The following is a 14,360-nucleotide window of genomic DNA, read 5'->3' as shown; positions in this document are numbered from 1 at the left end:
AACTGGTAACCACTAGCTTGTTTTCTATACCTGTGAGTCTGTTTCTGTTTTGCTATATACATTTGTTTTATTTTTTAGATTCCACACATAAGTGATATCATACAGTATTTGTTTTTGTCTGACTAAGCAATATTTTCTAGGTCCATCCAGGTTGCTGCAAATGGCAGAATTTCATTCTTTTTTTATGGCTGAGTAATATTCTAGTGTGTGTGTGTGTACATACCACATCTTCTTAAGCCAATCGTCTGTTGATGGACACTTGGGTTAACTACTGTAAACAGTGTTGCTATGAACACTGGGGTGCACGTATCTTTTCAAATTAGTTTTCATTTTTTTCTATAGGCATACCAGCAGTGGAATTGCTGGATCATATGGTAGTCCTATTTCTAGTTTTTTTGAGGAACCTCCACACTGTTTTCCATACTGGCTGCACTGATTTACATTCCCACCAACAGTGTACAAGGGTTTCCTTTTCTCTACATCCTCACCAACATTTGTTATTTGTAGACGTTTTGATGATAGCCACTCTAACAGTTGTGAGGTGATATCTCATTGTTTTGATTTGCATTTCTCTAATAATTAGCAATGTTGAACATCTTTTCATGGGCCTGTTAGCTATCTGTATGTCTTCTTTGGAAAAATGTCTATTCAGGTCTTCCACCCAGTTTCCATTTGCATGAAATATATTTTTCCATCCCCTTGTTTTCAGTCTGTGTATGTCTTTAGCTCTGAAGTCAGTCTCTTGTAGGCAGCATACAGAAGGTTCTTGTTTTTTTATCCAATCAGCTGCCCCTATGTCTTTTGAGTGGAGCATTTAGTCCATTGACATTTAAAGTAATTATTGATAGGTATGTACTTACTGCCATTTTATTAACTTTTCTTAGTTGTTTTCGTAGTTCTTCTCTGTTTTATTTTCTGTATCTAAATCACCTCCCCCCACCTCTCCCCATCCCCTTGGCATCTACTGATGATTCTTGTCTGAATTTGGCTGCAATATAATTTTTCAACTACAATAGCCCTCCCATATTTACCAGTCAGAACTTGGCATTCCAACTACAAACATGAACCTTCCCTTACTTACTGATTTATTTATCTCACCATCTACTTATTAAGGTATAGACTCAGTATTACTTTATCCTAACCCCGATAGTCCACAACCACAGCTTACTGAGAGCAGAAACCTCTGGAGCCAATACTGATAGGAACACTAAACTATAATTGTTGAATTGCTGAAGGCTCAGTGCTGACTAGTTTGAGAAATAAAAACAGTCACACGTTCATGAGTTTTACCTCCAGGAGTCCCACCAGGTTCTCACAGTGAAGGTCAGAGATCAGAGAAAAATATCTCCCTGCTTCCAGCAGAGAAAGGAGAAAAGTAACCATTTTGAAACAGTCCTGAGCATTACTTTCTCCATACCAAGGAAATTACAGTTGACCCTCAAACAATATGGGGGATAGGGGCACCAACCCCACATGCAGTCAAAAATCCATGTATAACTTTATAGTTGGCCCGGTGTATCCATGATTCCATGGACTAAACCAACTGTGGACCACTTAGTACTGCAGTGCTTATTGAAACAAATCTGCATGTAAAGTGGACCCATGCAGTTCAAACCTATGTTGTTCAAGGGTCAACTGTACTTTATCAGAACCTAGTCTGGCCTGGAGAAAGGGCAATTAGCCAACTCCAGCCCCCTCTAGCCTTCCTGTCTCATATAGGGGAGGGAAAAAATGGCTAAGAAACTCTTCTGAAGGTTACAGCACAGTAATCCTGGCCCAATAAAAACCTTGAGATTTAATCATAAAATTATAGAATGCTTCTCCTCCCCAACACCTTAACACCACATCAACAGGGCTCCAGTTCTGTGCAAGACACAGACTCCATTCAAGAAAGAATTTCTAGGGAAACTCAAATACAACAGGGTAGAGAAACAGGGACGCTAGAAAAAACTGAAGCCTCTGATACCTACAGCTATAGCAAACAGTAAACAGCTGAGCTCCTGGTCAGATACACATAAAACCTCACACTGAAGACCTACTTGCTTCAGTTTCTATTTTTAATAATATCATGTCTAGCTTTCAACAAAAATTACAAGGCAAGAAAAAACAATCTAAAGAAACAAAGCAAGCATCAGAATCAGAATCTGATATGCCAGAGATTTTGGAATTTTCAGACCAGGAAATTAAGACAAATATGATTAATATGGTAAGGGTTGTGATGGAAAAAGTTGACAACATGCAAGAACAGATGAGTAATGTAAACAGAGAGATGAACATTGTAACAAAGAATCAAAAAGAATTGCCAGAAATCAAAAACACTTTAATAGAAAGGAAGAATGCCTCTGACAGGTTCACCAGTAAACTAGACACAGAGGGGGAAAAGAATCAGTGAGGCTGATCATGGTGATACCCACATGCAAAGACAAAGGAGAAGCCGCAATGAGACGGTAGGAGAGGTGCAATCACAATCAAATCAAATCCCATAACTGCTGGGTGGGTGACTCAAAAACTGGAGAACACTTATACCACAAAAGTCCACCCACTGGAGTGAAGGTTCTGAGCCCCACGTCAGGCTTCCCAACCTGGGGGTCAGGCAACGGGGGGAAGAATTCCTAGAGAATCAGACTTTGAAGGCTAGCAGGATTTGATTGCAGGACGTTCACAGGCCTCAGGAAAACAAAGACTCCACTCTTTGAGGGCACACACACAAAGTAGTGTGCGCATCAGGACCCAGGGGAAGGAGTACTGACCCCAGAGAAGACTGAACCAGAACTACCAGATAGTGTTGGAGGGTCTCCTGCAGAGGCAGGCGGTGGCTGTGGCTCACCGTGAGGACAAGGACACTGGCAGCAGAAGTTCTGGGAAGTACTCCTTGGCATGAGCCCTCCCAGAATCCGCCATCAGCCCCACCAAAGAGCCCAGGTAGGCTCCAGCGTTGGGTGGCCTCAGGTCAAACAACCAACAGGGAGGGAACCCAGCCCCACCCATCAGCAGACAAGCGGGTTAACATTTTACTGAGCTCTGCCCACCAGAGCAACAGCGAGCTCTACCACCACCACTCCCTCCCATCAGGAAACTTGCACAAGCTTCTTAGATAGCCTCATCCCCCCAGAGGGCAGACAGCAGAAGCAAGAAGAACTACAATCCTGCAGCCTGTGGAACAAAAACCACATTCACAGAAAGATAGACAAGATGAAAAGGCAGAGGGCTATGTACCAGATGAAGGAACAAGATAAAACCCCAGAAAAACAACTAAATGAAGTGGAGATAGGCAATCTTCCAGAAAAAGAATTCAGAATAATGATAGTGAAGATGATCCAGGACCTCGGAAAAAGAATGGCGGCAAAGATCGAGAAGTTGCAAGAAATGTTTAACAAAGACCTAGAAGAATTAAAGAACAAACAAACAGAGATGAACAATACAATAACTGAAATTAAAACTACACTAGAAGGAATCAACAGCAGAATAACTGAGGCAGAACGGATAAGTGACCTGGAAGACAGAATGGTGGAATTCACTGCTGTGGAACAGACTAAAGAAAAAAGAATGAAAAGAAATGAAGACAGCCTAAGAGACCTCTGGGACAACATTAAACTCAACAACATTCACATTATAGGGGACCCAAAAGGAGAAGAGAGAGAGAAAGGACCAGAGAAAATATTTGAAGAGATTATAGTTGAAAACTTCCCTAACATGGGAAAGGAAATAGCCACCCAAGTCCAGGAAGCAAAGCGAGTCCCATACAGGATAAATCCAAGGAGAAACACACCGAGACACATAGTAATCAAATTGGCAAAAATTAAAGACAAAGAAAAATTATTGAAAGCAGCAAGGGAAAAAAGACAAATAATATACAAGGGAACTCCCGTAAGGTTAACAGCTGATTTCTCAGCAGAAACTCTACAAGCCAGAAGGGAGTGGCATGACATATTTAAAGTGATGAAAGGGGAGAACCTAAAACCAAGATTACTCTACCCGGCAAGGATCTCATTCAGATTCGATGGAGAAATCAAAAGCTTTACAGACAAGCGAAAGCTAGGAGAATTCAGCACCACCAAACCAGTACTACAACAAATGCTAAAGGAACTTCTCTAAGTGGGAAACACAAGAGAAGAAAAGAACCTACAAAACAAACCCAAAACAATTAAGAAAATGGTAATAGGAACATACATATCGATAATTACCTTAAACATGAATGGATTAAGTGCTCCAACCAAAAGACACAGGCTCACTGAATGGATACAAAAACAAGACCCATACATAGGTGGTCTACAACAGACCCACTTCAGACCTAGGGACACATACAGACTGAAAGTGAGGGGATGGAAAAAGATATTCCATGCAAATGGAAATCAAAAGAAACCTGGAGTAGCAATACTCATATCAGATAAAATGGACTTTAAAATAAAGAATGTTACAAGAGACAAGGAAGGACACTACATAATGATCAAGGGATCAATCCAAGAAGATATAAAAATTGTAAATATATATGCACCCAACATAGGAGCACCTCAATACATAAGGTAACTGCTAACAGCTATAAAAGAGGATATCGAAAGTAACACAAAAATAGTGGGAGACTTTAACACCTCACTTACACCAATGGACAGATCATCCAAACAGAAAATTAATAAGAAAACACAAGCTTTAAATGACACAATAGACCAGATAGATTTAATTGATATTTATAGGACATTCCATCCAAAAACAGCAGATTACACTTTCTTCTCAAGTGCGCATGGAACATTCTCCAGGATAGATTACACCTTGGGTCACAAATCAAGCCTCAGTAAATTTAAGAAAACTGAAATCGTATCAGGCATCTTTTCTGACCACAACGCTATGAGATTAGAAATCAATTACAGGGAATAAAACGTAAAAACACAAACACATGGAGGCTAAACAATATGTTACTAAATAACCAAGAGATCACTGAAGAAATCAGAGGAAATCAAAAAATACCTAGAGACAAATGACTATGAAAACACGACGATCCAAAACCCATGGGATGCAGCAAAAGCAGTTCTAAGAGGAAAGTTTATAGCAATACAATCCTACCTCAAGAAACAACAAACATCTCAAATAAACAACTTAAGTTTAGACCTAAAGGAACTAGAGAAAGAAGAACAAACAAAACCCAAAGTTAGCAGAAGGAAAGAAATCATAAAGATCAGAGCAGAAATAAATGAAATAGAAACAAAGAAGACAATAGCAAAGATCAATAAAACTAAAAGCTGGTTCTTTGAGAAGATAAACAAAATTGATAAACCTTTAGCCAGACTCATCAAGAAAAAGAGGAAGAGGACTCAAATCAATAAAATTAGAAATGAAAAAGGAGAAGTTACAACAGACACCACAGAAATACAAAGCATCCTAAGAGACTACTACAAGCAACTCTATGCCAATAAAATGGACAATCTGGAAGGAATGGACAAATTCTTAGAAAGGTATAACCTTCCAAGACTGAACCAGGAAGAAACAGAAAATATGAACAGACCAATCACAAGTAATGAAATTGAAACTGTGATTAAAAGTCTTCCAACAAACAAAAGTCCAGGACCAGATGGCTTCACAGGTGAATTCTATCAAACATTTAGAGAAGAGCTAACACCCATCCTTCTCAAACTCTTCCAAAAAATTGCAGAGGAAGGAACACTCCCAAACTCATTCTACGAGCCCACCATCACCCTGATACCAAAACCAGACAAAGATACTACAAAAAAAAGAAAATTACAGACCAATATCACTGATGAATACAGATGCAAAAATCCTCAACAAAATAGTAGCAAACAGAATCCAACAACACATTAAAAGGATCACACACCATGATCAAGTGGGATTTATCCCAGGGATGCAAGGATTCTTCAAAATATGCAAATCAATCAATGTGATATACCATATTAACAAACTGAAGAATAAAAACCATATGATCATCTCAATAGATGCAGAAAAAGCTTTTGACAAAATTCAACACCCATTTATGATAAAAACTCTCCAGAAAGCATGCATAGAGGAAACCTACCTCAACATAATAAAGGCCATATACGACAAACCCACAGCAAACATCATTCTCAATGGTGAAAAACTGAAACCATTTCCTCTAAGATCAGGAACAAGACAAGGAGGTCCACTCTCACCACTATTATTCAACATAGTTTTGGAAGCCCTAGCTATGGCAATCAGAGAAGAAAAAGAAATAAAAGGATTACAAATTGGAAGAGAAGAAGTAAACTGTCACTGTCTGCAGATGACATGATACTATACATAGAGAATCCTAAAGATGCCACCAGAAAACTACTAGAGCTAATCAATGAATCTGGTAAAGTTGCAGGATATAAAATTAATGCACAGAAATCGCTTGCATTCCTATACACTAATGATGAAAAATCTGAAAGAGAAATTAAGGAAACACTCCCATCTACCATTGCAACAGAAAAAATAAAGTACCTAGGAATAAACCCACTTAAGGAGACAAAAGACCTGTATGTTGAAAACTATAAGGCACTGATGAAAGAAATTAAAGATGATACAAACAGATGGAGAGATATACCATGTTCTTGGATTGGAAAAATCAACATTGTGAAAATGACTATACTACCCAAAGAAAACTACAGATTCAGTGCAATCCCTATCAAACTACCAAGGCATTTTTCACAGAACTAGAACAAAAAATTGCACAATTTGTATGGAAACACAAAAGACCCCGAATAGCCAAACAATCTTGAGAAAGAAAAACGGAGCTGGAGGAATCAGGCTCTCTGACTTCAGACTATACTACCAGGTTACAGTAATCAAGACAATACGGTACTGGCACAAAAACAGAAATATAGATCAATGGAACAGGATAGAAAGCCCAGAGATAAACCCACACACCTATGGTCAAGTAATCTTTGACAAAGGAGGCAAGGATATACAATGGAGAAAAGACAGTCTCTTCAGTAAGTGGTGCTGGGAAAACTGGACAGCTACGTGTAAAAGAATGAAATTAGAACACTCGCTAACACCATACACAAAAATAAACTCAAAATGGATTAGAGACCTACCTGTAAGACCGGACACTATAAAACTCTTAGAGGAAAACATAGGAAGAACACTCTGACATAAATCACAGCAAGATCTTTTTTGATCCACCTCCTCGAGTAATGGCAATAAAAACCTAAATAAACAAATGGGACCTAATGAAAGTTAAAAGCTTTTGCAAAGCAAAGGAAACTACAAGCAAGACGAAAGGCAACCCACAGCATGGGAGAAAATATTTGCAAACAAATCAACGGGGAAAGGATTAATCTCCAAAATATATAAACAGCTCATGCAGCTCAATATTAAAAAACAAACAACCCAATACAAAAATGGGCAGAAGACCTAAACAGACATTTCTCCAAAGAAGACATACAGATGGCCAAGAGGCACATGAAAAGCTGCTCAACACCACTGATTATTAGAGAAATGCAAATCAAAACTACACTGGGGTTATCACCTCACACCAGTTAGAATGGGCATCTTCAGAAAATCTGCAGACAACAAATGCTGGAGAGGGTGTGGAGAAAAGGGAACCCTCTTGCACTGTTGGTGGGAATGTAAATTGATACAGCCACTATGGAGAACAGCATGGAGGTTCCCTAAAAAACTAAAAATAGAATTACCATACGATCCAGCAATCCCACTACTGGGCACATACCCAGAGAAAACCATAATTCAAAAAGACACAGGCACCCCAATGTTCATTGCAGCACTGTTCATTGTTCATTGACAATAGCCAGGTCATGGAAGCAACCTAAATGCCCATCAACAGACAAATGGATAAAGAAGATGTGGTAACATATATACCATGGAATATTACTCAGCCATAAAATGGAACGATATTGGGTCATTTGTAGAGACGTGGATGAATCTAGAGACCGTCATACAGAGTGAAGTAAGTCAGAAAGAGAAAAACAAATATCATATAGTAATGCATATATGTGGAACCTAGAAAAATGGTACAGATGAACCAGTTTGCAGGGGAGAAATTGAGACACAGATGTAGAGAACAAATGTATGGACACCAAGGGGGGAAGCGGCGGGGGGGTGGTGGTGGTGGTGTGATGAATGGGGAGGTTGGGATTGACATGTATACACTAATATGTATAAAATGGATAACTAATAAGAACCTGCTGTATAAAAAAATTAAGTAAAATTCAAAAAAAAAGGATATAAAAAAAGATAAAAACGGAACGTTTTCATTACATTTCAGTAGAGAATCGCATGTGGAAATACGGTAAAGAAGGTTTTTTTCGCTTAACTTACGTGGAACCCAAACATCAAAGCGATTAACGTAACCAAGATGGTGCAGATGATTTTCAACGCTTGATTGGGATATTTTGAGTATGTCAGCTATCTCCCGAGTGGCATAACGTTGACTGTTCTCAATTATTGTTTCAATTTGATCTCTATCAACTTCCACTGGTCTACCCAATCATGGAGAAATCTCCAGCACGAAACTTCACAAACCACTTTTGACACGTTCGATCAGTCACAGCACCTTCTCCATACACTGCACAAATCTTTTTTTGCGTTTCAGTTGCATTTTTACCTTTCTTGAAATAATAAAGCATAATATGCTGAAAATGTTGCTTTTTTCCTTCCATCTTCCATATTAAAATGGCTACACAAAAACTCATCAATTTTGATGTCTTTTTTTAAATGCATGCTGATGTGACAGCTGTCACGATACAATGTAACAAAATTGTTTTGAATGAAGTGAAAGATAGCTAAGTGCTACTAGAGCCATCAAACGGAAAAAAGCGAACAAACGTTTTGGCCCACCCAACAGAAAATGTTCCACTCCAGTGCTTGACAGTGGGGGAGACTGTGGGCAAGGGGTAGAGCTCATGGGAACTCTGTGCTCTCTGCTCCACCACGCTGTGAACCTGAAACTGCCCTAGAAAAAAGAAAACCTACTTAAAAAAAAAAAAAAGTTAAGAGCTGTACAACAGTATACGCTGGAGTTCCTGATTTTCAGGTCCACTTCTTCTTTACCCAATAATGTCAGATTAAGCATTCAAGATCCTAAAATGAAGCCTTAAAAGTCTAGAAAGACTATATGAGACTAAAAGCCCTGACAGACGACTTCTACCAATCATTGCTACCCTTGCTAGAAAAGCTTAAACGTTGGCTCTCCAAAGCCTTCTTGGTCATTTGGTTAACTAAAACAAATTCTTAGGACAAGCCTGCTCCCTGAAAAAGGCCCACAGAGAAAGGGTAATGTTAAGATACTTGCATAGCTGTGTTTCTTACCTTTCTTAGGGCACTGTACATCGTATGTGATTTCATTAATGACAAGTTTAAAATCATTCATTAGCAAGATTTCCATCAAGGTTGAAGCTGCAATTTCACTGCCGTCTGAAAATGCAAAAATAAGTCCTTGTTTTACAATAGTAAGAACCATGTTTCAACATATGGAAAAACACTTGCTAATCCAGGTCTCTACAATACAGTAGTAGACATCTGTCTTTTCGGTGGGGGTGGGGGGGCTTTCCCATACCCGATACTGTTCCCACCGGGAGCAATCCTCTCTTGCTGCTCTACTGCCCATTACAGTGGACCAAGAAGAACAGGCAGGCACCCCGTCTCCCACTCTGTCGGCGGCGCTGGGACCCAGGATGATGTCCCTCGTTAGGCTGTACCTGCAGACGGTCATGCAAGGCCAGAGCAGTGGAGGTGGCGGTGGAGGGGCTGTGGGTGTCGGCAGCAAAGCCCATCACGCCGTTCCCAGCCTAACCTCTCTACTCACGTCCTTCTTCGGCTCCTGCCCTCTTCTTTTTAAAAAAAAAAAAATTATTTATTTTTGGCTGCATTGGGTGTTCATTGCTGTGCGCGGGCTTTCTCTAGTTGCGGCGAGAGGGGGCTGCTCTTCATTGCGGTGTGCGGGCTTCTCATTGTGGTGGCTTCTCTTGTTGCGGAGCATGGGCTCTAGGCGCGCGGGCTTCAGTAGTTGTGGCACGTGGGCTTCAGTAGCTGTGACTCGCGGGCTCTAGAGTGCAGGCTCAGTAGTTGTGGTGCACGGGCTTCAGTAGCTGTGGCTCGTGGGCTCTAGAGTGCAGGCTCAGTAGTCGTGCCACACGGGCTTAGTTGCCCCGCGGCAGGTGGGATCTTCCCGGGCCGGGGCTCGAACCCATGTCCCCTGCATTGGCAGGCGGATTCCTAACCACTGCGCTGCCAGGGAAGCCCTTCTGCCCTCTTCTGGGCCTGGCTTTCTGCCAGTTACAGTCAGAGAGCCTGCTGACACACACCCCTGCTTAGCCAGAGCCCATTTCGGCGGCTTGCAGCCAAACGCCTAACCGCTCTGTGGAGGCATGCGGGCAGGAACGGTTGTGGAAGCCCGCCTCTCTCTTACTTTTAGCCGCTAAGAGGGACTGATGTGCGTTGACTGAAACTTGGTAGCACCGCAACCACCGCCACACAGGGCTCCCTCCCTTTCTAGCCGAGCAAAGACGACAAGAGGCAAAACTGCAAGCGGCTGGGGGTGGCAGGGAGGGCGACAAACACAGCTGAACCAAAGGAGTAAATCTGCACTTGTGCGGTGTATTTCCTAGAGGTGGAGAGATTCTAATAGTGATTTCAAATATCCCAGGAACAGTTCAGAAAAAAAAAAAAATCTCTAGGAGAATGTCAGAGTCAGCGTGCTTTGCACAGCTTCTTATATAGCCCAGCTTTTACTGTTATATTTTTGAACTTTCATGTAACCCAGGTGTTGATTCAAACTCACTGAACAATAAGCAAAAAACTGGCGCTGGTAGGGGTTTCTCTATCCTTCTTCTTTCGGAACGGTCTACATATAATTACGTGATATAGAGTCTAGGATGTATATTTTCGCCTGGCCTGGCATCGCTTAGCTGCATTCAACCGGATATGCATGACAACAGTAATACTGCTAGTAAAATCAGGAAGAACCTGCTTGCCTGCCTCCTGTCTGGCTCTCAGCAGTTCTTCTGTTCCAGAAGGCAGCAAGTCAAGTCTGCACCTGGGTCTGTTCCTAGAATTTGGCTGTTTGGGTTCCTGTTCATCAGCTGGGGTGAGATCATCTTCCCAGGAATTGCCAAATAACTCAGCCCACACTGTGGGCAAAACTGTGACAAGCTTAGAACACTCTTTTCAAGCCCAAATTAAATGCAGGCAAATTCCACCCACAGAGCCTCTTTTTAAAAAGATCAGCAACACACCAAATCCTTTTATCTGACTTTGCAAGTGTCATTTTAAAATTTACATTTAAATGACTTCACACATGCTCCTTAAAATATTATTATAAAAAGAAATCAACTGAGTATGATTTCTCAGTTGAAGTACTACATTATCCTTTATGCTAATATAGGAACAGCAAGAGATTGATGTGAAACACTTTTAAGGAGGTAACGATACAGTGATGAATTTTTCACCTATTCTTGGGCAAGTACTGATATGAACTCCAACACAGCGTTTTCACTCAGTCCAAAGAGCCCCTTTACTCTATGATTTCTAGGGTTTTTCTTTGTGTTTTACGTTTTAAAGCTACTCAAATTATTTTTTAGAAACAAGCAGGGTACACATCAATGTTTTAACCTAATTTCAGGCAAGAACTGTGCTCAGTGCCCTTCTGAGTTCTGGGTTTGCATTTGCCTGCTCTGAGGAAGGCAGGCCCTGACCTGCAGGGAAGGCCCAGGGGGTTCAGTGTTCCTGTGACTGGGGGGAGGGGATGTCGGTCCAGTCAGGGATGAAGTATTAGGCCACTGTGGTCACAGGACTAAAACCTTCTTTCTCTGATCCTGGTTTTAGCAGGAAGAAACTCCCCTTCCGGTTAAATCCAAAGTCCTTACAATAACCTACAACAAGGCTTTCCCTAACCTGCCCTTCCCCTCCTACTTGGACCCAGCTCCCTCCCTTTTCAGTTGAGGATGGAGTTAGCTCCCACCTCAGGGCCTCTGCCTGGAGAGCTCTTCTCCCATCTACAGCTTCTCTCATCTTTTGCAGGTCTTCACCCAAATGTGACCTGAGTGAGCACCTCCCACCAACACACACAACTCCCACCCCCCATCACTCTGCTTTATTTCTGACTGTAACACTAATTATCTAACATATTATGTATTTTATTTCTTTACCTTGTTTCTTTCTCCTCTTAAAATGTAAGCTCCATAAGAACAGGAGTTTTAATCTCTGTTGTTCTTTGCTCTATCTCTAGCATCTAGAACAGTGCCTGGCATATGTTAGTGTAAAAAAATTAATACACAGAAACCTCAATTAAATAGAGTCCAAAGACCAAAAGGGGGAGTTCTCACACCCTGTGAGGACAGCAGAGCCCAACAGGAAGAAGAAAGACTCCTCTTCTTTCCCAGCAAGGACTCAGCCAATGAAAAGCCACGGACTGTTTGTTTACTATAGCCCTCCTCACTTCCTTTTCCTCTATAAAAGCGGTCTCCTTCCCTTGTCCTGCAAGTCCTCACATGTGGCTCACCATGGTTGCAGACCCTGAATTGCAATTCTCTGCTGATCTGCAATAAATCCATCTTTGCTGGAGAAATATCTGGCAGTCTCTTTGTTTCAGGTCAACATTTGTTAGGTGCTCAATATTTGCTGAGTAAATAAATTCTTTAATCTCTATTTTTCCAACTTCCATGTCTACCTCTTAATTGGTTCTGAACTTGGATAGGGAAGCAGAATGTTAATTTCCTTTTCAAAATTGCAGTAGTAATCATTAACTTTTAAATAAGTTTATTCTAAGTATGTAATACTACAATAAAATAACAGTGCAAATTTATTCACATATTTATATTTATAGTAGTCTCTGTATATTGGACTGGGGTAAAGAATTCTTTATTCTCTTTTAGGGGCAGGAGGACCTCCTTTTATGTCCTCAGACCATGAAAACATAAAAGCTATATCCTAAATTTTAAATGTCTATGTGATTAACCACCTCTGCTGGTATTAAACTATATATATACACACACACACACACATATACTTTCCTGAAAACTAATGCTGTCAAAAAACACGCTAGACCATAACTGCTTTATAACAAAGATTAATGAACTATTTGTGTATTTTAGTTATTCACTGCCTATTTCAATCATTGAGCCTGCATTTCATTTTCTAATTATTCAAATTTCTTACAGAAAATTAGATGCTAATGACTGTGTCATTAAAATTTTCTCAGAGAAAAATCTGGGGGCTAAGTTTATGAAATAGGTAACCAAAACATGCATTAAACTTATTTCATTTCTTTTTTATTCAATAGAGTTAATTTTTTTTTATATTACTGATGTTCAAAAATGAAGGACTCAGTAACTGCCAACTGTTTATTATATAATGAATTAAAAAATCAATTTTCTAGAAAAGTAAAGAACCAAAACAAAGGTTCAGAAGAAGAGAAAAAGACAAAGTTGAAGAAAACATGTATATACCTGCTGTGAAGATGGCAGCCGTTTTGATACCTTTATCTTCATTTTGTAGGTCCTGAAGGAATGAACCAACTGTTGATAACATTGGTTTGACTACAAATTGACAGCGCTCTTTTCTGGATGGCAAAGTAAGTGTTATCAAGGGAAGGTCATGTTTATAATTAATTGTGATTTCTGTTAAGAAAAAAAAAGATGGTAATAGAGGATGGATAAAATTTCCTTTAAAAATAACTTTTAAAATTATTATTAAAAGATTATTAACTACAAAAATTCTAGAAGGGATGCCTAAATATAGAATTCATAACCCTCTGAATGCCTATAATAATTTACATCACGCCTACTGTGCCTTCATTATACTAGTTTACATATTCCCCACCATTCTATAACATTTTATTAAGCATGTATCACACTTTATTATAATTATCTGCTTAGAGTCTTCCCAGGTAAAAATTTATTGAGGGCAGAAACTGCTTCTAAGTCATCTGTAGCTCCTTTGATTGTTGGAGTGGGAGTTTGCCAAGAGACATCAGAGATCTTATGGGAGCAGAAAAGGAAGGAACTGAACTCTGAGGGGGGTGGGAGGGGCAATACAAGAAAAGTCTGTTTTGCTCAAAACTCACACTTCTCACTTTATTTGGAAGACCGGAAATAAATTAGCATGGGGAATCAAAGAAGTGATAAGAAAACTTACCGTCAGATGGCACCACTGTACTATAAAGATTTGATTGATAGAATTTCAGATTTCCACACAGTTTCACACACAAAACCTGTAAGAAAAAAATGATTTTTTTTCTTTTAGGAAAAGTGGGAAAGCTGAAATAAGTGTCTGTACTAGAAGACTGTTTTAATGTTGTATGGCAAGCATGACGAAAACTTCAGCATCCCACACATACCCAGGTAAGCCCTTAGAGAAGCTCACTAGACCTTTCTGACTGTGTTGTCCCATATGGG

At 40.1% G+C, this 14,360-nt stretch overlaps 1 protein-coding gene and 1 long non-coding RNA gene across 2 annotated transcripts in view; one reads left to right on the top strand and one right to left on the bottom strand.

The window, feature by feature from the left end:
- Positions 1-14,360, bottom strand: part of MCUB (mitochondrial calcium uniporter dominant negative subunit beta) — a 95,217-nt gene that overhangs the window by 6,652 nt on the left and 74,205 nt on the right. Inside the window, 3 exon segments of the mRNA XM_082389181.1 lie at positions 9,277-9,381; positions 13,413-13,583; positions 14,101-14,176. Coding sequence (XP_082245307.1) covers positions 9,277-9,381; positions 13,413-13,583; positions 14,101-14,176 — 352 coding nt within the window.
- The window catches only part of LOC309627327, a 29,037-nt gene continuing 28,860 nt past the window's right edge, over positions 14,184-14,360 (top strand). Inside the window, exon 1 of the long non-coding RNA XR_014243675.1 lies at positions 14,184-14,306. This is a non-coding gene — a long non-coding RNA (uncharacterized lncRNA). The remainder of the gene's footprint in view (positions 14,307-14,360) is intronic.

The sequence above is a fragment of the Balaenoptera borealis genome (assembly GCF_965194805.1).
Source record: "Balaenoptera borealis genome assembly, chromosome: 4".
NCBI classification, from domain to species: Eukaryota; Metazoa; Chordata; class Mammalia; order Artiodactyla; family Balaenopteridae; genus Balaenoptera; species Balaenoptera borealis.
The sequence above is the reverse complement of the archived record's forward strand: the minus strand, read 5'-3'. Positions and strand labels throughout refer to the sequence as shown.